A 27041-nucleotide genomic window follows, 5' to 3' on the forward strand; every position below is an offset into this window, starting at 1 on the left:
ATGTTGAAGGAGTTGAACCAGCAACGCAGAGCGAAAGAGTTTACAGACCTGAAAATTATTGTTGAAGGCAAAGAGTTTGAAGTCCACCAAAATGTTCTAGCTTCCTGCAGCTTGTATTTCAAGGACCTGATTAAAAGGTTTGCCTTCCTTCCAGCTGTGATCTGCTCTGTTCTTTTGTAGGGCGCATTTGTGTCGCTTTTTTTTCCTCCCCTCTCTTGCAGGTTTATGAAGATTGAATCTCCTGTCACAGAGCCAGTAGCCATTCTTTCCACCTCCTCTGAATGTATTTCCAAACTGAGACTCAGACCCATTTGTTACACATCTGACTCGTACAGTGTAATTATTTCTGATGAGTAGAGGCCGGTTTTGGCTGAAGGAATTGTTCCACCACTGAGAGATCTAAGATTTAAACTCAACTGCTAATGGTGATTCAGACCACAACTAAAAGCTATTGCTGTCGATGTTTTCAAGGGACTCTGTCACACAGGACAGAAGTCTGTCCTTCAGGCTGCAATAAACCATCAGCGTTCTGGTGAACAATGCTGAGACTTTGTGCTAATAAAGCATTCCGAGTATCATAATCCCTTCACCCTGAAATCTTCATTGCATGCTGTTGTGTGGCTTTTACGGGCAAAGGGATTGATATTTTTATTATTTGGGGACTTCTAAAAGCAGAAAAGACAAGTGATTGATTTCTTTATAAAAGATTGGAAGTTAGATGATTTTCTGGTCAAAATATAGCTCAGTCTGCATGTTGGACTAAGGGTCGTTTTTTCCTACAGACACTGTAGCTTAGGGTAGGCACAATACGTACATTTTTCTAAACATCATGTCTCCACCTTTGCATTTTCCCCCCTCTGTTTCTAGCTGATTGATTCTAAACAGTGCATGATAATCTTTTTTTTCCATTACATTGATTTTTCAATTTGTATGCTTCATATACTTGCATAGGAATAAATTGGTACTCTCATATTATTAGTAAGTTAGAGTAGCAAGTAGGGGAAAAAAAACATGAGGATAACTTTCATTTTTCTCTCAATCATCAGCAAATTAATGCAGCTGCTGATTTTGCCTTGCAGTATTTTCCTGAGCAGACTGAGCCTGGACTGTGCTAAAAAATGGGATTAAAGAACATTTTGCTTGCTTCAAATCCTGTATTTAAATTTTGCCAACTAACACACTAGTGACTGTATTTTATTTCAGGATGGCATATTGGCTGGTATCTCCTTTCAGTGTGTTATGTCCTTTTGCACAAAGCTGGTTTTATAATTATGGATATATATTACAATTCTATGATATAACTGTGCTGACTGCCTTATCAATTATTCATAAAAAATATGTTGGCCTAGGAAGCATGTCTTTTCCCCTCTGTAAATCTAATGATTGCTAACTGTAGCTATGCCAGATCTATCCTGTACTTTCTTTCTGTCTGCTCATTATCTTTTAATTGTGTAGGCTACAGTATGTGCTTTTTAGGGTGATAAGGAGTAGAGTCTGAAGGGAAAGAAAAATCTTAGAATCAACTCACAGAAATCAAATAACTGACGGGCCAAAGACTGTAATTTGGATTTTACTGTGCAGACATCTGCTTGTATGCAGAAGTCATCAGGCAGCATCTATTTCTAGAAGCACATGGAGGAATCTTGCTGCTTTATTATTTAGTTATCAAATGGAGATATACTTGAGATTGAACGCTGCTCTGATATGAACTCATTTAAAACAAACAAAAAACCCCAAGCCTTTTAAAACGCTCTGAAAACAGACTATGAAAGCAGAACCCTAGTTTTCAGCATTTGTTGTCTTTCAGCTGCTCACATAAGGCTTACAGGCATTGCAAGAAAAAAATAGTGCAAGGTTTAGCCCATTTGCCAGCCTCACCACTTTTTGCCTTCTTTCACATCATCATCAGCAATAAATATTCCAGAGGTCGATTTGTGTCCACAGTCAGATCTCTCCATCCCTGTTGTCTTCCATATATAACCTCAGTCGCACACATGTAACCTTGATGAAGGCTAATGGAGCTGCACAGGTGTATCCAAGGCAAAAATACCTTGATTACTGATGATGATGCTTGAATAAGGAAAAATCCAGCTTGATGTCTAGTTGAGTTTGCAAAACTGTCAGGTGAGAAAAATAAATATTCACCTGTAAACTGAGCAAATGTGTCTTTGCGAGATAGTAAACGGAGAGCTGTGGGGTGGAATTTCTAAACACTTGCTTTTTATTGGATACTTGCAGTGTAAAACCTAGTGCTTTTAGAAACCCCACAAAGTCAATGAAAGTCAAGGACTCAAGTTGTGAGAGGCACTCAGTATTTTGTAGGATCATGCCCTTAATAATACAGAATCATTATAGTTCAAAGAGTCAGTACATTCATAAATACAATAATACATCTAGAATCCTCTCCTGATATTTGTTAGTAGCTCCTTTGAGATAGCACTTAAAGCTTTATGTGATTTATATTGCACTCTTTGTGTTATTATAGAAATCAAAACAAGAAATAGTGGTTTTTCTTAAAGAACAAGAGAGATCTCTTTATATTAAATATAATGTAAAGGTCATTTCAATCAGCACATGTTAAGGTTAAACTGTAATGCCATTCCAACCCACGACATCGACGGGTCACCAGAAACATCAATGGCAAGATGATCTATTTATGAAGGTGCTATGACATCCATATAAACATGCAGAAAAAGAATATCTTTTAGAGTATTTACTTCAGCTGATCTTTGCCATGGGCTAGTTGTTGTTAACCTCATGTTCTGCCATTGATTCCACTGTGTGTTTGAGCTGGTATCTGATAATAAAGTAGCAAGTAGTGTCTCAAAAGAATAAAAGGCCAATGTTCAAAAACAAATAAGATCAATTATTCCCTCTTAAAAAAAAAATTACAGACAAAAAAAAATAATAAAACTGGAGTTATTGCCCATCTTGAGGAAGTCTATTTGATGAGAATTAGTCATAGCAGGGAAAAGAATGTACTTTTTATTGGACTGTAGTCAAATGATGATAGCCAGGTTTGATTGACCGAAACAATTCTAACGTTATTTATGCAACAAAGTAATGAAAGCACACTTTGAAACTCCTGTAGTTTCTCAGAAAATTGTTAATCCTGCAATGAGCTGAGCATTCTGGTCCTCCTCCAGAAAAGTTCTTTTTCCATGTGATTTCTCTTTCAAATCTATGAGCATGGCCCTTTTGAGGTTGGGTTTGTCCTGTCCTGAGCCTGGGCTCAGGACCATACCGAGCACCATGCTCTTAGAAGCAGGTTAGCCAGTCCTGGTCAGGAGCTGTGCAGCACTCAAGCCTCAGCCAGGACTGTGTGTTCATCTCCCTCCCAACAGCAGCTGACCATCAAAAACAATCTTAGTTCTTTCAGTGCAAAATAATCTGAAAAGGATTAGGTGTATTAGGAACAGCAGGTGTGAGATGTTCCTGAGGTCTGTTCCACTTCACTGTGCTCACTACTAAGGGAGGAAAGCAAGGAGCAGAGGAGGGACCGGGATGTGTGAAGGTGGGTGCATGCTCAAGGCTGGTCCCACACTAGGACATTTGCAATAACCTCAGGGGCTGTAGGACTATCACTAACACCCTCAGGAACAGTTTTATACGATATTAAAAATACTTGGGGAGTACTAGGTTTCCTTCAGATCTCTTCATAAAATCCTCTTTAAGGTATTTTCTTTTTCAGGTGAATTTTTGAGCCTACTTCATGACAGGCATGGGGTTGAATACTTGGCCTTATTCCTTGCTTCTTCAGGTAGAGAGCATATAGAGGAGTTGATACACTTTATCTGTGCTTAGTGAAATCATGTGGTTAGTTAAGTTCTTCAAACTGTGACCCATACAAGATTACTGTAGTGTAGGACTTGAGGAGAAAATGGATGATGAATAGCAGCCCGAGTAGATTTCTTCCTCCTAAGTGCCATCTTACATTTGAGTGCACCACCAACCACAGCTGCTCCCAGTCTGTCTGACTTTGGCCTTAATTTGCACCTATATTTTGGGTACTTATGAAATCAGCCTTCCCAAAGCAGTGGCCTGATTTATGGTACAGGAAATGAAGAGAAGCACCTTGAAGGTTTCCAGAAGGAACTTTCTCTCCTAATTCAGGTGTCTGCATGTAGAAATCCCTCTGGAGCAATGAGGGCTGCTTGTCTCTCACTGTTAGTCAACCAACATTTAGACCCAAAGTTGTTACCTAAGGCAGGTTTAGTCTAAACCCACCTTGTGGACTACTGTAGTTTGCAGAGAGGGAGAGAGACCACTCCAGGAGGCAAGCCCTCTCATCATAGGGTATTTGTTGAAAATATGAGGTGAAGGAGGAGGGCATTCCTCTTTGCTATTAAAGAGAGAGATGAGGTGATTTGCTTAGACTGTAAACTTATGATGGCTGTTACATTGCTTCCTTCAAGCAGCCTAAGATGGTTGTCTAGGCTTCTTCTGCAGTCATGAGAGAAGACAGGAATGTCTGTAGGGCAATCCATCCCACCTAATGATAAATAGCATGAATTGCCTTCTGGAAGTGCTCATTTTTCATTGCCCAGAGAGAAAGGCCAGTCACCCAGCCTAAATCATAGCTGGCTAAAAGTACATGAATGATTCCTTCTGGAAACCAGTGTTTGTCTGAACGTCACATCCATGTGCTTATATATGTACATAGCAAGAAAGAAATAGATCAGGATTTATCAAAAAAAAAAAAAACATGTCCAAAATGCCCCTCTCAGAGAGCACAGATCTCCTTCTTGGGGGAGGAGAGAAGTGAACTCTGTCTTTATATCTGTCTTAGAAGAAATGGTGGAAGATGTGTGTGTTCTGGAAGGAAGAATGGAATGGAAAATCCCATGAAGAGGCATCATTTTTTCCAGCTGTATTTGGGATAGACAAATACAGCTGCTGGATCAATGGACTGTCTGGTATTTCCATAACAAAGAGGGTTTCACCGGAACATTTTAATTTGCTGCTTTCTTCTTAACCCGGCCCAAAGTGCTGGAACCTCTACCAAACATGACATTAGTAATGGGAAGCACTTGATGTAAAAGTCTCTTCTTGGCCCAAGTGCTGGCTTTTATGAGCAGACTTTAGTTCTGTTTCTCTTTGGTCAGTTGCTAAAGATAGACGCTCCCTGTCCTACAAGTTTTATTGAAAAGTTATTGAAAAGATTTGATTTTAATGATACTTTCTAATCATGAAGTCATGCTGGCTGAGCGATTCTGCTAGCACAGGGCAGTAAGTCACATACAAGAAAAGATTTGGTCACAAGAAGGAAGCGTTTTTGATGCAGTGTAATCTGGGAACTCTGTGCTCATCCTTTTCCTAAGGAGCAGAGCCAGTGACTGCATGGCCAAATTGCTTTTCCACGACACCTTGCCTCTGTTTGCAAGTGTTAGGATCATTTTTTATTTTGTATTTTTTCCAAAATAGTGTTGTATATACTCTCTGAGGGATTGAAGGCAGGGCAGGAGGGTGGGAGAAGTAAAGCATTTAGGGAGAGAGGACTGAGTTTCTTTTGCTTTACACCTACACTGAAGGCAGAGATGTCAGTCTGCATTTTACACCATTGTGTGGAAAAGCAGCATTTGGATGCAAGACAGAGAAACCTGCCACTATCCATCTGAAACAGTCTGACAAAACTGCAAAAGCATTTAGGTGTCTGAAAAACAGACTGTCTGGGTCTTGTTTACGTTGTAAAAAGCCCAAAATGAGAAATAGCAGATGAAAGAAAAATCTACTCTTGGTGACCCCTTCGTGTTTTCTTGCTTATTAAGAACCTTGCTTTTAACTCCAGAAGAGGAGCAGGCAGCATTTCTACATCTGCATGCTTCAGCTCCATTGTAGAACAGAATGAATGTGGAAACAAATTGTAACCTTTCTTTGAAAACAGAGAAATAGGGAGTTAAAAATACAGTGTTTGTTTAAGGTGCCAGGAGAGGTATATTGTGCTCAGACATACAGTGCCAGTGGTTTCTTTTAAACCATTTAAAGGAGCCTGTGGGAATGGGAGTTTCACGGGAGCATAAAATACACCTCACCCTTTACTGCCGGGGTGCAGGTGTAAATTATGCAGTGGACATTTTTCTTTCAAACGAGGGACTGCTAATTGCTGTGTGCTGGGCACAAAGTACTGGCACGGGAAACTGCTCTCTGCTTCTGGTGGCCCCGTCCTGCGCCTCGCTGGCCGCGCCTGGCCGAGCCGCCCCTGGGCTTCACATGCTGCAGCTGGCAGGCCCTGCAGAACGTGTCTTCACCCAGCAAATGTGTCCTGTCTTCTAGAGAAGTGAATTGCAGCTTACGGATATTCGGTGGCGTTGCTGGGCTGCCAGGCTGAGGAACTGCTGCCCAGCCCACAGCAGGCATTGCTCTATGTCCAGCCTGGCCACAGGAGCGTGGCCATAGGAGAGCGAGTGGCTTGGGCTGGATGCTGCTTTGAAAGGAGGGACAGCTCAGTCTGCCCTGTTCCGAAGAGAAATCGTGGCAAGGAGGACAGAAAGGCTCCTTTTCAAGACTCAAGGCGCAGCACAGAAATTAAGCTGCTGCCTTGTAATGGCTGCAACTTGCAGAAGAACCAAGCAGAACCCTTTAACCTCTCACCACTCCTCTCCCTCATTGACATCATCTCTATTTACTGTAGTTTGGGCTTCTCACTCACATAATTTCTAGACCCAACTACAAATCCTGCAAATCTCATCCAAGGAATGACAGACTAATCATCTCTCTTGCTCCAGCTAGACCTATCTGCAAGCCATGCAGCTGTCATACTACCACTCATACGATGCCGTGAGGGTGACCTACCTATATTTACTTACATCTCACAGACCTGTCTACACCTGACTGTGTTGAAATGTAGGGGTGAAAGGGAACAGTTACCTAATGAGGTGCAATTCAAGCTAAATGGATCAAAGACAACAGAAAAAACCTTCCACGGCTTAGAAGCTGGAGCCATGTTCTTGAAAGCTGTCATTTTTGGGCCACTTCCAAAAGCCAGTCTTGCCCTAAAACAAGGGTAACCTAATCTCCAACTCCAGCATGTTTGCAGGTAGCTCCAGGGATCAGCAGTTCGCTTCCTTTCATTTAAATCATCAAGGATTAGCTACTGCTGGATTGGGATAATGAATTTGAATTAATATGACCAAGTTATGATCATATCAGATAACGATCCCCTCTTTTTGCTTGCATAGCACTAAGCTTTGGTGTCTGAAGTACTCTGAGCAGTGCTGCAGAGTGGTGTGGGCAGGGATTGATGGTGTGAGAGGAGCTCCTTGCACTTCCTGCATCTACTGTGGCTCTAGTTGCTGCAATATATTATCTTCCATTGATGTCCAGAGCACAGGCTGGCTCTACAGGTACCATGGAAAAACACTAGCAATACCCTGTAGCTGAGTGAGAAAGAACCAATGCCTGACAGAATTAATTCTAATTACTGAAATGCTGATTGGGATCTTTGGGCACTACCATAATCATAGTAGTAGTAATAAATAATAATTGTGGTTATCATTATTTTATTATTATTTTCCCTCTAGACATTGCAATGATGAGAAAGAGCCTTGGATAGACTTACCTAGATAATTACTTGTATAAATTTCGCCACATTCCTAAGAAACAGATTTATTAGCTGCATAATGTCAGCTTTCTGCTAAGCTGTTTTTTGATGGTGTAATAAATATCATTAAAACAAATCAGACAGGAGCTGGTTAAGTGAGTGAGCTTTAAGTTCAATGAGAATAATTTTTTTATTCTGTCTTTTTATTTTAAATCTCCCTTCCTATATAACCCACAAAACCCTGCTTGGATCTTTTCTTTACTTAAACAAACAGTAGCTCTGACCCCAGGCTATTTGGCCACATCTTTGCTGAATTAGGCTGCCAGAGATACTTGCAAACAAATTAGATCCTGTGCTGTTAATAAGTTGGCCCAGTTTTATACTTCAGTAGTACCTTGCAAGGTTCGGTTTTTTTACCAGTCCCTAGCGAAAGTCTAGGTCATGAAACGCTGTTCTTCCAAGGGCACTTGCTATTCACATCTTCATTCACTTGCTAGTCGTTTAAGCCAGCATCTTCAAACTCCTCATCTCCTTTCTTCAGTCTCAGCAGGGAGTCAGATTTGTGCCTCCGACTGATCCCCGACCCTGCAGCGTTGCCGCTGCCGCTGATCCCGCCCGTGGAAACGCGCTCTCCGAGCGGCTGGGTGCTGTGCCGTCGCTCAGTGCCACTCAGGGTACAGAGACGTGGCTCTTTTGTTTGTTTTATTCTATTCTGGCCGTGTTGTCCGTGAACAACAGCATTTGGTGTTAATCCCGTTGCTCGTCGTGGTTTGTAATGATGGTTTCTGTGATGGTGAATTAGCAGGAGCTGCTAGTGCGTGCCTGAGCGGACAGCCATCAATTTTCCTGATTTTCCTCTGATAGAGCAGGTGCAAACTGGCAGCGTTTGACCCTAATAAGTTACACTAGTCTTGCCAAATTCTGTTTGCCTGGAACAAGGAACATTATTTGTATCAACATCCTGGTAAAAAGTGAGCAAACGGATTTGTTGGTCAGGTAAATTTTCATGACAAATTTGCCAGCCTGTGTTTAAACAATGTAATTTATTTAATCTTGTGATTTTACTAGTTCTTTATCGTAATCATACAATAGCACCATTACAGTATATGTTTTCTTCTCTCATGAGACAGATGGATAGTGGCTGAGGCTCAAAGATAATATTTATCTACAAGATAGTATAACGAAGGCAGAGATTTGCAAGTTAATACATTTTGAGCTGATAAAATAATTCCAAAGGAGAAGCGATGCTAGGATATAATTTATTTTTTTTAAAATCCTGTTTAATAGAACATTCAGTGCCTTATGACATACATATTGCAATGATGTTGCTCTATAAATGTCCCTTCCTGTCATCATTTACATGATTGATTACCTTGCAGCTGCATAAACTTGAATAACTCAGTAAATAACCTGTAACCTCAGTACGCACATGTGTCTTGGTGTGTGTGTCATGGAAATCTGTGCTGGGAGGTTTGGACATCTATGCTTTTATATCTCATGAGCATGTAATTATGATAAATCAAGCTCTTTGGTACAAAATACAGATTTCCATGTAGAGTGTCATGTCTGTTCTGTTCATAGCTGAAGGCTGGCTATAATATAATGAAGTTTCTTTGTTGCTTCTCCCAGGATAAATAGACTTGTGGGTTTTGAACCATTAATAACTCTGAAGATGATGAAAAGTCAAATAGTGGACAGTTAAGATGCAGCAATATTGCACTCTTTTCTTTGCCTGGCGTTTCAGTGCTTTAAGGATTATGTTCCACACTAAACAAGATGCTCAGTCTAAATTGTAGAGATATGAACAGGGGTTTTAAATAGGCACACAGCTAACAGCCTCGTGAGAAGCTGCCTATGCCAGTCTGAAGTCCTTTCTTTAGTAAGCAAAATAATTTGTCAGAGTTAAAAAAAAAAAAAAAAAATAGGTTCTCTTTATTTAAGTGTTTCCTCTTGCATAAAAATCTTGGATTTCCTGTTTCCTGGAGACCAAAACACTGTCCGGGGAAGAAAGCAATTTAATTTGTTTGGTTTTTGTTGGTTTTGGTTGGGATTTTTTTTTGTCCTGTCTATCTTGGTAGCAAATATTTTACTGTAGTGGAATGGGTTCACAATTAATGTAGGGTAAATATTTATGCTCCTAATTATGAAAGCAAGTCAGCAAGTCAAGCTGATGGGGCAGATCCTGAGAGGGCACGAGGTGAAAAGGCCATCAGGCAGCTGGCCAGTGGGACAGGCCATTGCTTTGGTCCATGCAGGGAGGGACTAACCCCAAAATATGGGCTGCAGTCCAGCTCCTGCCTGCATGATGGCAGTCCTGTGGCCTCCCATGAGCTCAGACATGTGCTCATAGTTGGGGATATTGAGATTCCTGAGTTGTATGAGATCCTGAGCACCAGGTAGCCAAAGATCAAGTTTTGTTTATTACAGAATCTGTGTGTTTTCCTGTTTCTTAAAACTAAATTCTGACTCTAATATGAACAGTATTATGTAGCCAGCTCTTTGCTGTTGTCTCCTATTGGGAGAAGTAGGGATGGTGGTAGGACCTCCATTCACACACAGACGTGATGGACCTTGGACAGGCAGAAAGCAAAAGACACTCACCAAGTCCCATGTGTTTGGGGAAAGATCACAAATTATAATTCTAAATGTGTCTTCATTTTAAAAGATAATTGTTTCTTTCAGTGCCTTTTTGGAGCACAAAGCTTAAATATACATCATTCCTTCAAGTCTGCGGCACAGTGAATCATATGGCTTCAAATGCAGATAGGTGTCACAAACTCTGTCAGTCCTCCTGTTCTCAACCAGGCAGCCTGAGAGGAAGCTGAACCAACTGTTCCTAGGCAGTAATGTACATTTACATAAAATGTTTCACATTTTTCATGTTTATTCCGTGCAGATGGCTCCATTTTGAACATCCAGAATTTGTTTTGACTTTGTGACTATAGCTTGTAAACAGAGCGTTGGCTGGCGTCTGTAGCGAGTATAGGTAGCTTTTTGTATTTGATCTAAAATTGAGTGAGCCTGTAGCCAAACCATTAGTCAGTCAAAATAATGTTGCAAGCTGGTTAAAGGCAACGTATCCAAGCCAAGAGGGAAGCCTGAATTAGAGGCGGTAGCGCTGTCCATAAATTGACAAAGTGAAGCGCTAGCGGAGTTTCACTGACACAGCTACTTCAGCCAGGCTCTAAATGTGCCTTTGCAAATCAAGGCATCTCACCCTGAAACGTTTCGAACTGAGTCACACAGAAGTTCTGTTCTACGAACGTGTTGATTCGAATAAGGCGGGGGGAATGCATAGATACACATATATTTATAACTCCAGATGCAGAAAACTCAGTGGCGTCGCTATTAAGCATGAAAACACTGGTGCTGATTCTTGTCGCTGTGTATTATGTGTATGGAAATGATTTTCAAGGACAAATGAATACCAAAATTGTACAGTTCTGTATTTTTTGTCGTTTCCACTCCTAAATCTTGCAGATGAGACTTTAGGGTTATTTGTCCTGCTGTCAGTATTTAAAAATGTTTCAGCTGTTTTCTATATATTAGTTAACAGAAAATGACACCCATGTGATTTGTTATTTGAGAGTACAGTCGAGCCATCTTTTGCTTTGAAAAGTTCCCTGTGCCTTTGTCTTCTCTAGTTGAAGTAATTAAGTTGAAGGATAAGTAGACAGACTATGTTCAAAGGCCTCTGCTTTATTTTGTTAGACCTAATTATTCCAAACAATAAAAAATACTTTTCTGTAACTCCTCCCTTAGCCAATCAGTATATCTGTGCTTTCTGCTTAGCTGCGGGTTCAGTTCTGCCTGCACATTACTCAGGTCTATCACCTTGCTGGAGAAATACATGATTTGTAAATTTGAAAGAATTCCCCAACAGCTACCATAAAATTAAGCTGTTAAAGAGCTCTTGGAGCTTGTTTAAATGTAGACCTAAACAAACCTCTTTGCTGTTTAGCTCAAGATAAATCTTTTTAAAAGTCCTGTTCTAAATCACTTCCCAATTTTAATGAGTTTATATATCAGCCTTTGCCAGATTTTTACTGTAGCTATTCTCCAAGATTACAGCCATGATAAAGTAAAGACTAAAATTGTTTATTATATATTATTCTTCAGAAGCAAAACTTCTTCCCCCAGAGGCTGTTGGGAGAGCTATTGATTTTCTGCCACAATGTGAAAAGTGTGACCTTTATAATATGAGCAATGATTACAAAGCCAATAAAATGACATCATTCTGTTTAAACTTTAGAGTTCACAGGGCAAATAGCAGAATGTGCCACGTTTAATGATGTCCATGGATGATAAGTGTAGGTTGCCTGGCTTCAAGTGAGACTGAAATGTGAAGCAGGCAGGCTCCCCATCCCCAAAATATCTCATGTTTGTGCCAAGGATGGAGGAATGGGTGTGTACCAAATAGAGCTGTGTCTTTTCCTAGCTCTTAAGGCAACAAGTCAGTGATTTTCTGAGAGCAAACTTGTCTAAGTGTTTGCATCTACTGATGCCACTAACAAAATTCCTCCTGGTGATGGTACAGGATGAGCTGTTTGGGGCACAGCTGTACACATTGGTACAGATTTTCCCCAGTCCACTGCATGTGCATTTACAGGACTAAATTCAATTCCTGTAATACAGCTTTAGCCAATTCATTGCAGTTCCTCTAGAGCAGCTGAGGCAGCTCCATCCCAAACAGACGAAATATAACTGCACAGAGCATATTGATACTCTAATACGTGTGAAAACAAGGAACACAGAAAGCTTTAGTCAAACTTGGAGGGAGATACCACAACCTGATTGACTGAAATCGTTTCAAGAAGAAATCTGTGGAATTTTCCGCTCAAGTCGCATCAATCTGTTTCCCCACATTGTTTTCTTGTCTTCCTTCACTCATTTTTGATCCATTAGGACCTCCTTCAAGCAATTCCCTGTCTGTTCTCCAGCCTGTACCAAGCCAGATCACCAGCATGGACACCAGGGTAGCTGTGATTGCCCTGTACAGGCTGGACCAAGTCTGTGCTCAGTGTCTGGTCCAGCTGAACGTGGAGCCGAGCCCTTGCTGCTGAGAAAGCACAAGCAAAACAGCACAACACATTCAGGCCATCACAGAGGAAGGAATAGGGATAATTTTCTTTCCTATTTCTGGCTCATTGTGTAATATCAATAATCTCTGTAGCTTTGTATTATACTTGCCATAAGTGGCTCTAGTGATTGATTAAACACCTTAGCTTTTCTTTGGCATTTAATCAATTGCAGCAGCAGTTTATTGCTTGGTGTATTACAAAGTAAAAGAGATTATTACTTAATTATTCTGAAAAATAGCAGCCTGCAGTTGTTGCTAACACGGGTGTGTGTCTGCGCTGACACTGGTGTCACATCATCCTTCCCTTTGTGCCTCCTGGTCTCTGTGCTGGGTGAGAGCGTGCGACCCCCGGTGGGTCACGCGCAGCCGCCCCCGCAGCCACGCAGCACAGGGCAATTAGCCACCTTCAGTAAATAATTGCTTACAGTGAGGCTTCCCACAGTGCAAAGAGCCTGATCCTGTTGTTTGCTGGGTACCTCCAAACCTCACTGAAATTTTAGGCAGTGTCCTTATTAAGCAGCCCACGTGAATATGAATTCACTGTCAGCTGCAAACCCTTTCTGGAAAAAATTCAGCAAGAATTACATGGGTGCCAGGAGGCACTTTGATAGCCCAGGGTGCAGCACCAGATGTGTGCACAACTGGAGATACATCAGATACAGAGCACGTTATCAATATGTCAGTGTGAGCAAGGAAAGAAGAAAAAAAAAACTTGTGACATCCTCTTGAGGGTCTAGGAAATGGCAGCTCTTCTCTCTTGACTCCTGAGGTTTTCTGCCTGGAGCACAAATTTGAAATTGTATGCAAGAGTTCAGGAGGAATCTTATGGTGTGATAAAGCGTAAGGAGTCAGGGTAGCCCACACATCTGTGCATGTAGGGGCACCACGGGCAGTGTGACCAGTGTGTGGTCTTGTCCATCTGCTTGTGCAGTAGCATCTAACCAACCTGTATTCCCGTGCAAATGGATAATCCAATATTTAGAATTAAAACAATAGGTTTTAGTTCCTTGCTTTGCCCCTGACTTTCTCTGTGATCATAGGCAAGGGATTTTGTCTCCTTGTGCCTCAGTTTCCTTTTGTGAGTGGAAGGAACCTTTGTTCACTACCTTGGAGAAGCATCTGTAATTAAGGACAGCTAGCTGCTCCTCCATTGTGGTAGTAGACACCATCTAAATAATTTCAGTAAAAAAATGAAACCTCTGTAAAGCTTCAAACCTGCAAAGATTTCTGTAAATTAAAACTTTGTCCTTGAATTGAAAAGAGCTAGTCAATGCAAGACCAGTGACAAAGCATTCACTGCCAATTTTAAGCATTTCCCCAAATTATTTTAGGGGTTATGGGTGTGGGTGGGGTGGGATGTCTCAAGGGAAGAAGACTGAACTTGTTCTGTTGTCTGTTTTTTCCTCCGTTGCGGTAGCAGAGGTTTGACCATCACCTGTCTAGGCAGCTTTGTGAATCAAAGGGGTTGGTAGTGCTCTTGCTCAGGCTTCAGGTGGCGTTGCCTGTGAACAGTGGTGCTTTGGGCAGTCCGTGTGAGTCACGCAGCATTGTACGCCGGGTCTGTGTCCATTGTGCAGTGGCTTTTGCAAGTACTCCAGCAGAATTGGAGCGAGCAGACGTTGACTGTCCAGTGACTAGGAGAAGTTCATGTTTCTTTGAGAAGGTGCTGGATGGTCCTAACCATTAAAAGAGTTTATTTTCTTACTCCAACAGATTTTCCCCTCCCCACCTTGATGTTACCAAATTTATCATCACTTTTGTCTTTCAGGTGTAACCTGCCTTTAGTGTTGCAGACACATCAGCCAACCATGCATTAAGAACTGGGCCCTTACTTTAATTCAGTATGATTTTCTTTTTGTCCAATAATTCACAAGCACTAATCCACACTTCAAATGCAGGAGATACTTTGATCCCCAAATTGTTCAGCACTTCACGCAGGAAAAACCGTAGGCCACAGTCACGAAACTCCCAGAGGATGGCTGCTGGCTTCCTGTGGCAGAGCTGGTTGTTGTTTTCCCCCCTCTCCCTTCTTTGCTCTAACCATTTTGTCTGTCTATCTTGTCTTGTATTCAGTTTTCAAAGCAATTGCCATGAAGGGCTTCCTTTTTTTAGTGCCTAAAAGGGAACAATAGATTTTTAGAATAAGCGCATATATTTTTATATGACCATCTGTATATGCATATCATATCTATCATAGCTGTACTTCAATATAGCATACTGAGAAGTTCAAGCTAAGCAGAAATTAATATTTATTATTGTTATTTTTTATGAAAAGGTCTTTAAATGTATCCTTAAATGCACATGACATTTAAAATTATTCCAGTGCTGGTTTCCTGAAAAAGTAGATGACCTTTTCTCTTGAAATTGGAGAGTGTTTTTTTCTTAACAGTTACATTATGCACAGAAGATGAGATGTTAACCAAGATGTTAAAATGTATTGTTTCCCTTTGAAAGCTAATCCTGTTCCTCATTTTCATTAATGTTGGCTCGTTCATTTTTCTTTTTCTTTCTTTTCCTTTTCTTTTGCAATTGTTTTTGCATGAAAATGCAGAGTAGCAATAAACAGATTTTTCGTAAGACTTGCTTTAAGACTCTTCTCTTTCAGATCCAGTTAAAGTTTTTAAGTTCAGTTATTTTAAAATTCATATTCTTCAGTTCCGTAAACAAAAATAATGGAGAAATATAATGAGGTGCAAAGCGATTTTCTAGCCCTCACTAATCAATAAATGCCAACAAAATGGGGATGGTGTAATGTCCATAATTTAATTGTCTGCTGTTACCAGGTCACCACGAGACAATAGCAGAAGCGGGGAGAAGCTGGAATTGGCCATGTCCAACCTCACTGCAGATGTCCTGGAATTACTCCTGGAGTTTGTTTATACAGGTTCTTTGATCATAGACTCAGCCAATGCAAAAACCCTACTGGAAGCTGCCAGCAAGTTCCAGTTCCATACTTTCTGTAAAGTCTGCGTTTCCTTTCTAGGTAAGAATCATTCCATCTAGCGAGGTTTTAAGATCTCATTGTAAGTTTTGTAAGCCTTCTAGCAACTCTTAAAAGATAATTACGAAATCCAAGATGAAATATAGTAACTGAAAAAAAAAAAATCAACGGTACTTTTTTGGGTTGAGATTTGATTTTAAAATGCTGACATGGTGGCCAGTAGAAAATGACCTAGAGAAATGTAGCCTGTTGTCTGAATGGCAGCTGCTTTCTTGGATAGACTTTTTCCTTGAATCTTGGTTCATGCTTGGTATGATGGCTTTTTGTTTGCTGGAGGTTGATCACTGCACAGATGTTAGGCTGTGACACACAGGTTGATGCAACTACGACAGAAAATGTTGGGTGCTGCAACAGGCCAGCTTGGTCAATCACTGAAAGAGCTGCAGGTCTGGAGCACCATGTCATCCTGCTCCTTGCATTTCCCAATATGGACTATTTCAAAACAGTCCAAGGTCACCAGCTCAGTTAACTAAGCTTTACTGTTCTGAACTGGAACCATTCAGCTCCATTTCTGTCATGGCAAAAGAGGAGTCAAAGCTGGAGCTCAAATGAAAACATGTGTTGGTCAGATTCCTGCCTGTATCACATGCCTCTCGTTCACTAGCATGGCTATAATATCAGTTAATGAGACAGTAATAATTTATAAATTATTAACACGTTATTAATGCAAAAGTGTCAGCTTAGTCTTATATGATTTACTTTGATGGGGACAATTTTAGCAGGGCCTGTAGTAACAGGACAAGGGGCCGTGGTTTTAAACTAAAAGATGGTAGATTAAAATCAGATATGAGGAGGAAATGTTTTGCAGTGAGGGTGGTGAGACAGTGGCACAGGTTTCCCAGAGATGTGATAGAAGCCCCATCCCTGGAAACATTCCAGATCAGGTTGGATGGGGCTCTGAGCAACCTGCTGCAGCTGAAGATGTCCCTGCTCTGTTCAGGGGGGCTTGGACTAGATGACCTTTAAAGGTCCTTTCCAACACAAGCCATTCTATGAATCTCTTATTTCCCATGTCCAAATTCCAAATATCTTTTTTGGACATCTGATTTCTATACAGGCTCTCTTGATTGGTATGGGAGATGTCGTTCTCTCTGAACTCCAAATATATCTTCAACCCACATGAACTGTATGTTCTTGGGCAATTACCATTTAAAATTGACATCTAGAATTACAGAGTGTGGAAGGTGAGAGTTTAGAAAAAACCCTCAAATGAGTCCAGTTTACTGCTGTGTTAATTGTCACTGCTGACCTGCTGGCAAGATGAGTGGCGTGACCAGGCTGGTCAGTAAAAAATCTGTGGTATTGTATACTTGCCTTCTTTCTGGCTTTTTATATGTCACTTGTTTAAAAATCTGTTCTCAAATGGGTGGGTAATGGGGAAGTGAAATCTATGCTTTGCAATCCCACTCTGTTTGCTGTGCAGCTTGAGTGAGGGCTTTGGCTCTGGCACTTCTTTCCCCCAGCTTCCCTTCATCCCTTTTTAAAGTAACTAGATCTTATGGCCTTTCCAGGAACAAGAGATGTGTGTAAGTTGCTCTGTCTCTAAAGATTCAGCCACAAAACCAAAATACATTTATTTCACTAAATCAATGTGAGATTTCTCTTTTCCGATAGTTAATATTTGAAATCAGTGAACCATGTTATGGTATGAAATAGTAGAGTTGGTTATAAGTTCAGTGATATATGGGGAGTCACTAGAATTTTGTATTCTCATTTGGAGGATTCATGGAGTGTAATTGCTTATTTTTATTTATAGCTGTGACTGGATTGCTCTGCAGAGATAGTAGAGCATTTGCCATCTAAAAAGCTAAGGGAAAGCTCTTTTTACTTCTCTAGAGTTTTTTTCTTTTCATCCCAGCCACCTCTGCTCCACACAGAGCAAAAATATGGTGAAAATCAGGGTTTTTTTCTAGGGTTTCTGGAGAATTCAGCAGAGTAAACAGTGATTCTTTCGCATCAGTGGCCATATCTAAATAGTGAGAGAAGTGGAGGGAAGTCCAAAGAGCCTCAAAGTATAAGTGCCAAATTAATAGGTCTGTTCAGCACAGCACATCTCAAGGGAAATTCAGGTCATCCTTTTTCAGGTGTGAAGCTCCAGCAGGAACCTAACTGTTTAACGTCCAGGCAGCTCTTGTGTCTTCTCTATCCTGGGCCTCTCAGCAGCTTTGGGCAGAGGCACCCCAAATCTTCTTGCACTCCCTGGTGGAAAGATGATGCAAATGTGTCAGGAAAACAGTTTCATTTTAACAGAAGATATCTTAACCAGCTTCACTGGGCTAATTATAGCCACGTTCTCTCTCTCCCCCACACGCTGCCTCCTCTGCCTTTGTCTAGACCATGAGAAATCACAACAGTTTTGTGCTGACTGATGGTGACAAGTTTGTGCAGGAGCCATAGGATAACTGGGCAAATGTTTGCCATCTGGTCAGGACATCGTAGGTATTTCCTCCATCCATATGGCTGAAGAATTGAGGGGTTTTGCTGGGGTTTTTCTCCCTCTTTTTACATATTGGTTTTATGCTGTCATCACAGTCATGGCTCAAATCGGATTTCAAGTAATCCATCAGTGTCACTCCGTCAGGTTCCTCCACCAGATTCCTCCATCAGATCCGTGATGGAGGAACTCCCATCACAGGAGTGAACAAATTCTGAGCTTGTACTTCAGCCTGATGATGATAAAAGTATTCTTCCTTAAGTCTAAAGAAGTCAGTGGAACCTGTTAGATTCACAGAGCAAAACGGGAAAGAACAGGAGGTCTGAATGTTGTTAAATCTCCTGAGCAAAGGGCACAAAAGCAATGGTTGAAAAGAGTATGAGAGGGAGCTATGAGAAAAACTGAACGATGGACCAGTGATGAGACCTGTATGTACCTGGCGGAAGAAGAAGCCTTTACAGTCCTTATGAATTTGAGAGATAGTATAGTGGGTAATTTTTTGTTCATTGTGGGCAGAGAATTTTGAGCCAGCTGAAGAACCAAGCTGGCCAGCACTGGAGAAACTGAAGCATCAGCCATATCTGGAGATACAAGAAATGAGGAGAACTCTCACAGAGGGGATGTGATACCTTTTGAGCAATGAATGCATCTGGAAGTCTTCCACCTATCTCCCATCTTCACATGCTTTTGATACTAGTCTAGCTGAGGAGTAAGATCCCCACCAGAATGTACACAAAGTACAAAGGGGAAACACACATTTTATGCTAATTTTAATGATATCCAAGTCATCATCTGGAAAGCATCTCCCAGTGAACATGCAGTAATTCATGCACACAGAGGGGACTGACATCAGCCACTGAGCTTCCATCATACTCTTACTGTAGTCTCACTGAGTAATCCTTCCTACATACCTTCCCCCTCTCTGACTTTATCTCAAGTCATCCCACTCTCAGAAGTGCCATCTTAGCAGTCTGGCTGGCTGATTGTCTCATGATGACTCTGCACAGGATCCCATTCCAAAATTATATCTAACCCAAGGGAGGAGTACCAGCTGCTGATCAGCAGTATTGTGACACACACAGAAACAAATATGCTTACCCAGTGCTGTCTGAAACCAGTGAGAACCTACCAGATTACACCTGATATACTCAAAGTCCACTCATAAGTCTGTTATGAACTGTCCTTGAGCACTGGAGGTCGTTTAGTAGTAATCAGTCATGTTCTGAACGAACTCAAGGTGACCCTCCATAAAAATGTGTTGTTAAAAGTCCAGTGGTACTGTGGCAAAACCAGTGATTCCTGTAAACATGTCAGCAGCCAAAGGGAAGCAGCCCAGGAGCAGGTGGAGCACAACTGGTCCTTCGCTCTCTTTGCCATGCCATGCCTCTAGCTTGCAGTCAGTTGGGATTGGCTATATTATATAGCAGAAGTCTAGAGCTACGTAGTCATGTAGACTCCATTAAGAGTAACAGCCATTGGTAAGGCACAGTTCTGCTTATCCTGAAGTCGTTTTCCAAAATACTAACAGATTAATCAAAAAAATTACCAGATTGGATTTTGGAATTGTTTGTTTATGAGTGTACAGAGGTACCAATGTGACACTCAGTTGCTCCATAGGCAGCTGGAGTCAAGAGAGATCAATCTTGCCCCCAGATTTTGAGCCAGAGATGAAAAATGGAGTGTGTGTTTTTTTCTGTTGACAGGACAGAGATCTTCCATACCTCCTATAGCTGTTGCCCCAACCTCTGTCTTGCTCACCTGCAGTGAATCCCTCTAGTTCACAGGCTAGCCTTCATCTTAAAAAGCAGTCACTGTGCCCACCTTGCTGTGGTGCTCATCTCTTCTATATAGAAGTCATGAGTGCAGAGAAGTGGTTCATTGCATCACTCTGCATCTCCCTGGGATCTCCTCCTCTCTAAATCACCTTACAATACTTGCTGAATCAGACAGGGATAACATTTGGGCCTGTCAGTGAGCAGTTTCTCAGGGAAGAGGAAGGAGTGAAACTCAAAGGAACAACGTGGAGCTGCTTGGACAGCAGTGTACCAGGCTGGGTCAGTCACCCAGCATTGTTAGAGGAAGGTAAACCTGTCCAGATCAGAAGAAACCAGTGGTGACCAGTGCTTTTTCTGCCCCATGCCACAGGCTCAGCTGGGGATGGTATGGGAATCTCTCCTGATAGAGGCAGACCCAGTTCCTTGAAGGCAAAGACTCATTCTGGCACATCTTCCCCGCGTGCTAGTAAACGGCTGCTTATTGAGTCAAACTTGATAATTACCTTTATTATAAACCCTGTGAGGATAAGGTGCAGCAGTGTCAGATTGGCCTTGGACTTGAGTTTGCCCAGCCATGATGAGAGTTTTGGGCTCTGTTAGATGATTGTTTTCCCCCCAGCTGTGTGTATACATGAAACTGTGCCAACAGGCAAAACCAAGGAACCTGGAAGAGGGTTTTCTTTTTGGTTTTTTGTTTTTTTTTCTGAAAAGAAGAAATTTGGGGAATCTTGTGCTTCATAGCTATCAGTTTGCAGCCTGTCTCTGGACAGTCTTTGAGTGACAAAATCTACTGACAGCAAACTGCTGCTGCTCCAGTCTGCTTGAGGAAGTGGGCTCCATGGAGTCAGTACAATCAACTGATGCAAAATGAGATAACCCAGTTTGGAGATTGCAGGATCTGTAAAAGAAAATAAAAAGAGCTTGGGAAAAACAAAACAGAACACAATGCAAAACTCTTAATCTATGTCAGGTTAAAAAAAGAAAATAGTAGGTCATAATCCCATTTTAATGAAACGAACATAGAGATAGTGTGCAGGTTTTAAATCTGATGAAGGCAGAAGGGTTTAGGGAAAAATCCCCAAGCATTTCCAGCAGAAGCAGTCTGCTGGGAGCTTTGTTTGGAGATGTGGGGCTATCAGACATTCCTGCCCAGTGCTCTGAAATAGGATGTGACACTGCCCAAACGTGATATACTTCTCTGACAGCACAGAAGCCTGCCACTCGTGATCTATTGCAGGCTGCCTCTCTCTTATTTTATTTTTGTTTCTCTTGGTCCTATATCTCAAAAGAATATATTCTGCCTGTTAGTAGCAGTTTGGTTAACAAAAGCTGAGAAGAATCTGAAAGTTCTTCTTATAAATGTCTGAGATTGGTGGGGTTTTCTTCAGAATAGATGAAGAGGAAAAAAGTACAGTCAAATGTATGGTGTAGCACACTTCTAAGGCAGAGCTGCGCGCTGTGCCGTTACTCCTGTTTGCTGGGTAGGAGATAATGCTGTCTCTGCTGTGTGTGATTCTCTTTGAAAACCACTACACAACATTTAACAGAAGGCGTTAGTATAATCTGTGTTTTGCATAAAGGATGTCATCACATTCAGCAGCAACAAAGTTCCTTTGAAAAAAAAAAGAAGGGGGAGGATTTTTTTTTTATTTGAAGTAGCTTAGTAGCTGAACAGGGCAAAAATTATCATAAAGCGACTGCAGCATCCTCAGAAATGTCCTTAGTGCTGTTTGCATTTATTCTTAAGTGTCTGCACTGGCGTTTACATCTTTGCTGTTTCTTGAAGCAACATTGTAGGCGGTGGAAATAGCAGCAGTCTCTTGGCTGGGTTCCCATCCCTTGGGAAGCCCCAGATACTGTTATGTCAGAGTAGGTTTCCCCCAGTGCCTTGTGAAGGTTTACACAAAATGCAGACTCAGAAGGTGCTTTTCTCTCCACATCCCCAGCTCAATTGTTAGACAGACTTTGATTTTTACACTTTAAAACCCAATGCTAAAGTAACCCTGGGTGCTGCTTCTAATTAGCTCCCTGAAATTAATTAAGGTTGGAGATTTGTCTGTGGCACTTCATTTTTTCACAATCTCGGTAAAAATGTGAATCTTGCTTTTCAATAATTCTCACTTGGTTTTTATTTTCTTTGCTCCTTTTAGAAAAACAGCTGACTGCTAGCAACTGCTTAGGAATATTAGCCATGGCTGAAGCCATGCAGTGCACTGAACTATACAACATGGCCAAAGCATATGCCCTACAAATTTTCCCAGAAGTGGCAAACCAAGAAGAGATCCTTAATATCTCAAAAGACGACTTCATTTCCTACATGTCCAATGACAGCCTGAACACCAAAGCGGAGGAGCTGGTGTATGAAACAGTGATAAAGTGGATTAAGAAGGACGCTGCAATTAGAGCTCAGGTAAAAATAATCTCAGTAGCCTCACTCTGCTCCATTCTCATGAATGCCTCTTTTAAAATAGAAACCATCCCCATGCAATTTTAAACATGAGGGTGCATAGAAAATGGGATGGGCAGTTTAGATGAAAAAAGGGAAAGGGAATGCAGGCTACGCACATAACGCATGTAATTCCAAAATCTGATCCCCATATCTGATCATTTAGAATCAAAACCTTGTTTGTGACACAAATGGTACAAAGCTAGGACCTCAAGTGGTTGGCTGAAGGCTCAGTCAGAGATCAATTGGGAAGGATTAGAGTTGTGTGAGATGCTGCTTTAAGAATGGGATGTGTTTTAGTAACAGTGGGAAATAAAAATCTGTCAGAAAATCTGCTTCTCTTTTGATGCCACAGACTGAATGAGTGTAACTTCAGTACATGAAAGAAAAGGTTCTGTATCTTTACTGGCTGCTTAGATAACCCCTTGGCTATTATAAATTTATTAGAGTTGGCCTTTCCTCAACCATCTGAGCGCCCTCTTGGATCACCTCCTCCATGTGCCAGTGATGCCATTTAGTGTTGCCCCATATTCTTACTGCCTGGAACATTTACACACTATCATTCATTTATTGAAATGGCCCTTTTCTGGCTCTCACTGGCCTTGAAAAACACACCAGTTTACATGGTATTTCCCTGCTTGCTTCGAGTTTGATGACAGCAGTCAGCTCTGTGCAGCTCTGAGCTCTGAACCTGCTGGGACCTTGGGGATTATTCCCAGCGGCTGGAGGACGGGAGCCCTGCGGCAGGAGCCTGTTTGCCTGGTGCAAACAGGAGGTGACACTCAACAGGAGGTCTGGGTTAGGCCTTCAAAATTGGTGGTTTAAATATTTCCTTCTGTGCCCTGCTGCGGTGATGTTATGAATTTATCTTTTTAAGTGGTGGTTTTTCTTGCACCCCTCTCGCTGCTGCCACCACCGACAACCGTCTCCTCCTCTCTTTCGTGTTGCAGTTGGGTTGATTTTCTGTTGGGTTTTTTTTATTTCCAAGTTACCTTTGCCTCTGCCCTGCTTCTGCAGGGACTGCCTTTGTAGTTTACAGTGGCAGTTTTATCTGCTTCTCCAAATTTCTCTGTGGTGCTTTGGTTTCATGAATTACGTTACAAGGGCTTTTAATTTTTAATTTGTATTTATCCAGAGATGAGGGTCTTGAATAAATTAATATTAAAGATATCAAGCAGATAACTATTTTCATGCCCAATCCTACCACTAAACTAGTTTCTTTGGATAGTATCTCTCACTTTTTTTTTTGTACTCTCTGCACTACTTGATCTATTAGAAAGCTCTTAGTTAAATAGGCACTTATTTTCTAAAAGTAGGAACATATACTTGACATGAAAAGTACCATCTTTACAATAATGACTTCAGCATTTGCAGAGCCCAGGAACAAATAGCTCTGATGGTGAATAGGAAGGAAGATAGACCTAAATAGTCTTATTTCTGATAAAGATGATGAGTGAAAATTTGTGCTTGGTGTGCGTCAAGACCCACCACGCGAGGAAGTGCCCGAGCTCCCATGAGATGCACAGGCTGCACTGGGTGACCTTGGCAATGCCAAACACAGGGTGGGCCTTCGTGCAGGACACACGCAGGGATATTTTGACTTCATTCACAAATGAGTGAGATGGATTCTCTCAGCTCTCTTTAGACTTTTTGGGATGGGGAGCTAGCACGTGAAGGACACTAGTGCGGCAACAGGATTCTTGCTTCTGTGCCCAGCCAGTGGGATCTGTTGGCAGATTGCTTGACAGTATAACCATGAATTGCAACAGCCCCAGGACATCACTCCTGCTCTACTACGCTCCCCAGGTCATCAGTCTGGGTCTATTTCTCACTCACAAAGGCAATCCTGACAGTTAAATCTGTCAGGTTCTGGATTTCCAGGGCTTGGACTTTCTTTGTACCTCCCCTCACCCCGTCCCCTTTTCCCTGGCAGGCCAAGCTCTATGTTCACATTTTTACTTTCAATAGCTCCAATGGCAGGTGATTAAAATGCTTCCTTGGCAGCTTCTTCCAAGCAGTGAATTGGTGATGCTCCCAAAGGTGGGTGTCTGGCACAAACAGGGAAAGGTCTGTGCTCTTCATCTCACCTGCCTGTCCATCTTCCCTGGCAAAGCCTGGCAGGGGCTTGCTCAGCAGAGACATCCCTGCAGAGGAGCTTATAGAAGAAGCCTTCTTTCTAACTCAGCACCCTCTGCCCCCAGGGCACCTGCAGCCCTTCAAACCTCCTTGTGTTTTAATGGCTTTGTGTCACTCTGGACTGCAAGCTTATGCCTGGGGACAGTAAATCTCACCACTTGTGTTCCTCCAACCGCAGATCCTTGTGCTGCACTCTTAAAACAACTTACCCATCACTGCCTTCCTTCCTGTCCAGAGACCCTTCTGAGAGCCTCTGGGAAGGAGATTTTCAAGAGAGCCTCCCGTTCGCCTGGAAAGGGATTGAGTTTGCTATCTCCCTGTTCTTCTTTGCCTTTCTAGAAGCTCTTCTTTGGGTATCTAATTGTTTCTGTGTTTGTTAATTCCTTCCCCACCAGGCTGGAGAGCAGTGGCAGGGAAGGAACCAGGATTTGCTTGCAAGGCAGGTGGAAAAGCTGTGCTCTGGCAAACTTGTAATTTTGCAAATTGTGCTTATACGAAATCTTACAGTGCTTATAAATGTGCTCTGTGGCATTACATAAAACAACATCTGAGCCTTGTTACAAAGAGGGAAGAACAGTGCTTTAAAGGTTAGTGATCCATCTATGTAAGGCAGAAAGGCAGTTCAGATAATGACGTGTCTTAAGCTAGGATTTGGTAAATAACTGTATGCAGTGAGGGAGAGCAGCACACCAGCTCATATGGTAATGTTTGTGGAGCTATTTCAGTGCTGCTGGTAGTGCAGTCATGTAAAACTGGCCTAGCCAAAACAAGCAACCTGGGATGTGAGGTCTGGACTAGGCAGGTAATTTCCTGTACCAGCAGATGCAGAGTGCTGGTTGTAGGAGTCCTCTGGATTGCTTGTCAGTGAATGGAAAGCCTGCAGCTGACTGACACATCTGGAAGAGCTGACTCAAAGGGGTTTTTTTCTATTTATTTCTCTTCCTGACTGATGGACAAGATTGTAGGGTTTATCCTAACAGTTATCCCCTTGATAAGTTTATTACAACTCTGGCAAACTCATGCAAAAAATATATTGTATAATGGAGGCTTTACTGTCTGGAAACCAGCGTGGTCTGAGCCGGCCGAACAAGCAGAGACTTCTACCAGGCCCCAAGCAGTCTTCACCTGAACTCATCCTCCAGCCCTTTGCGTGACCTTAAGCAGAGTTTTTCACCTTTTTTGCTCCCATTTTTTATGCTGTAAGCTGAAGGGGAGCAATGCCTCTCTTCCCTCTCACCCTGAGGAGGGACAAGAAGGGAGGAAAGGACAAACATTTCAACAAGTTGCCAGGAGTAGTGCCGAAATTGAAGCAGATATTGCAGTGATGAGTGACAGCTGAAAAGCTCAGCTGAATGGCACTCACCTTTTGTTGCATTCTGAGGAGATACACTCGTGTGCCCTTTTTTCAAGCCCTGTTCAAAATCAGTGTCCAGCAGCAAGATGAAATGTCTCCACCGTGAAGGCATTAATAAGCCTTCTATGAACTTGTGTCCTCAGAGGCAGATTTGTCTAAACAGCATCTGAGAACCAGAGATGCATAGACAAATTGGATGTAATTTAGAGAAGAGCAACACAAATGATTAAAGGGATGAAGGAACTGATGTGAGAAAAAAAAGATTAAAAGATGTGAATATGCATGAGTGGGCCTAATGACAGCTAAAGAGGGATAAACGTCTACAAGTGTTTGAAGCCCCAAGGAAGGGAGTTGCCTGGAAGGATATAAGGGGTGTAACAACAGTAAGGACCAAAGGGATAAATTTGAGACTTGGCAAAATTAGTCTAGCAAACACAAAGCCCACCTGAAAGCCCTATACCTGTCAGTGAGGGTAAGGAACAATGACAGAGAGAAGGAGAAGAAGATTTATGTCAAAAATGCTACAAATGCCCATAAGCTATATTTCGGTTGTGACAAAGAATGGCAGTTCAGAGGCAAGATCCTACAGAGGAGAAAGGGTTGGTTAACAGTGAGACAGCAGATGGAAGATCCCCGGTCTGCAGTTAGGCTGTTGAGATTATAGCAAAATTTCTCATCCACATTTTAGAGAGTCTCCAAAGTTATGCAGAAGAGCGACTTGCTCCAAAAAATTGAGAATCTGACAGGGAACAAGCACAATCCTGACTCTGCTCTGTGGTGACAAGGAGGTAATGATAGATTCAGAAGCTGATACCCAATACCAGCATGGGCAAATTACTTACGTTCATCATAATTGGAAACTAATTAATCAATCAATGTACTTAAGGTCATCAAGCTTCAGGAAAGTAGTGTTGGAATAAGTATGAAAAGAAGGCTTCCAAGGGAGCCCAAGTGAATTAGGCACTAACACTCCATTACAGTTCAATTAGGCTTCTTTGAAAAGCCCAGACTACCCAACGCTTTGAAATCCATTTGTGGGAAGAGCAGACAAATTCAAAAAGATGCCATAATGAAAGTGCAAGAAGCTGCAATTTCTCCACAAGTGCAAAACGCGAGGGATGAGCAGTAACCCCTGTGATTTCCCAGGGACCGGCTGCTCAAAGAGCTCTGCTTTAAATGAGGCTTTTGCAGACACACTCAGAGCTTGTACAGGCTTACGGGAGGAGAAGAAAAGGCAGCAGCAGGAACAGGATCAGTGCAGGAACATGCCCTTAG

The 27041-nt window shown here is 41.9% G+C and overlaps 1 protein-coding gene across 1 annotated transcript; it reads left to right on the top strand.

The window, feature by feature from the left end:
- On the top strand, nt 1–27041 carry LOC103775327 (kelch-like protein 29). The gene is made up of 6 exons (XM_008942775.1): nt 1–137; nt 15404–15603; nt 21981–22240; nt 22925–23051; nt 26327–26402; nt 27005–27041. The coding sequence occupies exons 1-6, from the start codon at nt 1–3 to the stop codon at nt 27039–27041; spliced, it is 837 nt and encodes a 278-aa protein (XP_008941023.1).

This window comes from Merops nubicus, unplaced genomic scaffold (assembly GCF_000691845.1).
Source record: "Merops nubicus isolate BGI_N331 unplaced genomic scaffold, ASM69184v1 scaffold29220, whole genome shotgun sequence".
Classification (NCBI taxonomy): Eukaryota; Metazoa; Chordata; class Aves; order Coraciiformes; family Meropidae; genus Merops; species Merops nubicus.

Excerpts from the sequence above, each read along its gene's own strand:
- LOC103775327 (XM_008942775.1), top strand. The coding sequence starts at position 1 with ATGTTGAAGGAGTTGAACCAGCAACGCAGAGCGAAAGAGTTTACAGAC. Across the intron at positions 138-15,403 it reads TTCAAGGACCTGATTAAAAG|GTCACCACGAGACAATAGCA; the intron begins GTTTGCCTTCCT and ends TGCTGTTACCAG. Across the intron at positions 26,403-27,004 it reads CAGCAGATGGAAGATCCCCG|CAGCAGGAACAGGATCAGTG; the intron begins GTCTGCAGTTAG and ends AAGAAAAGGCAG.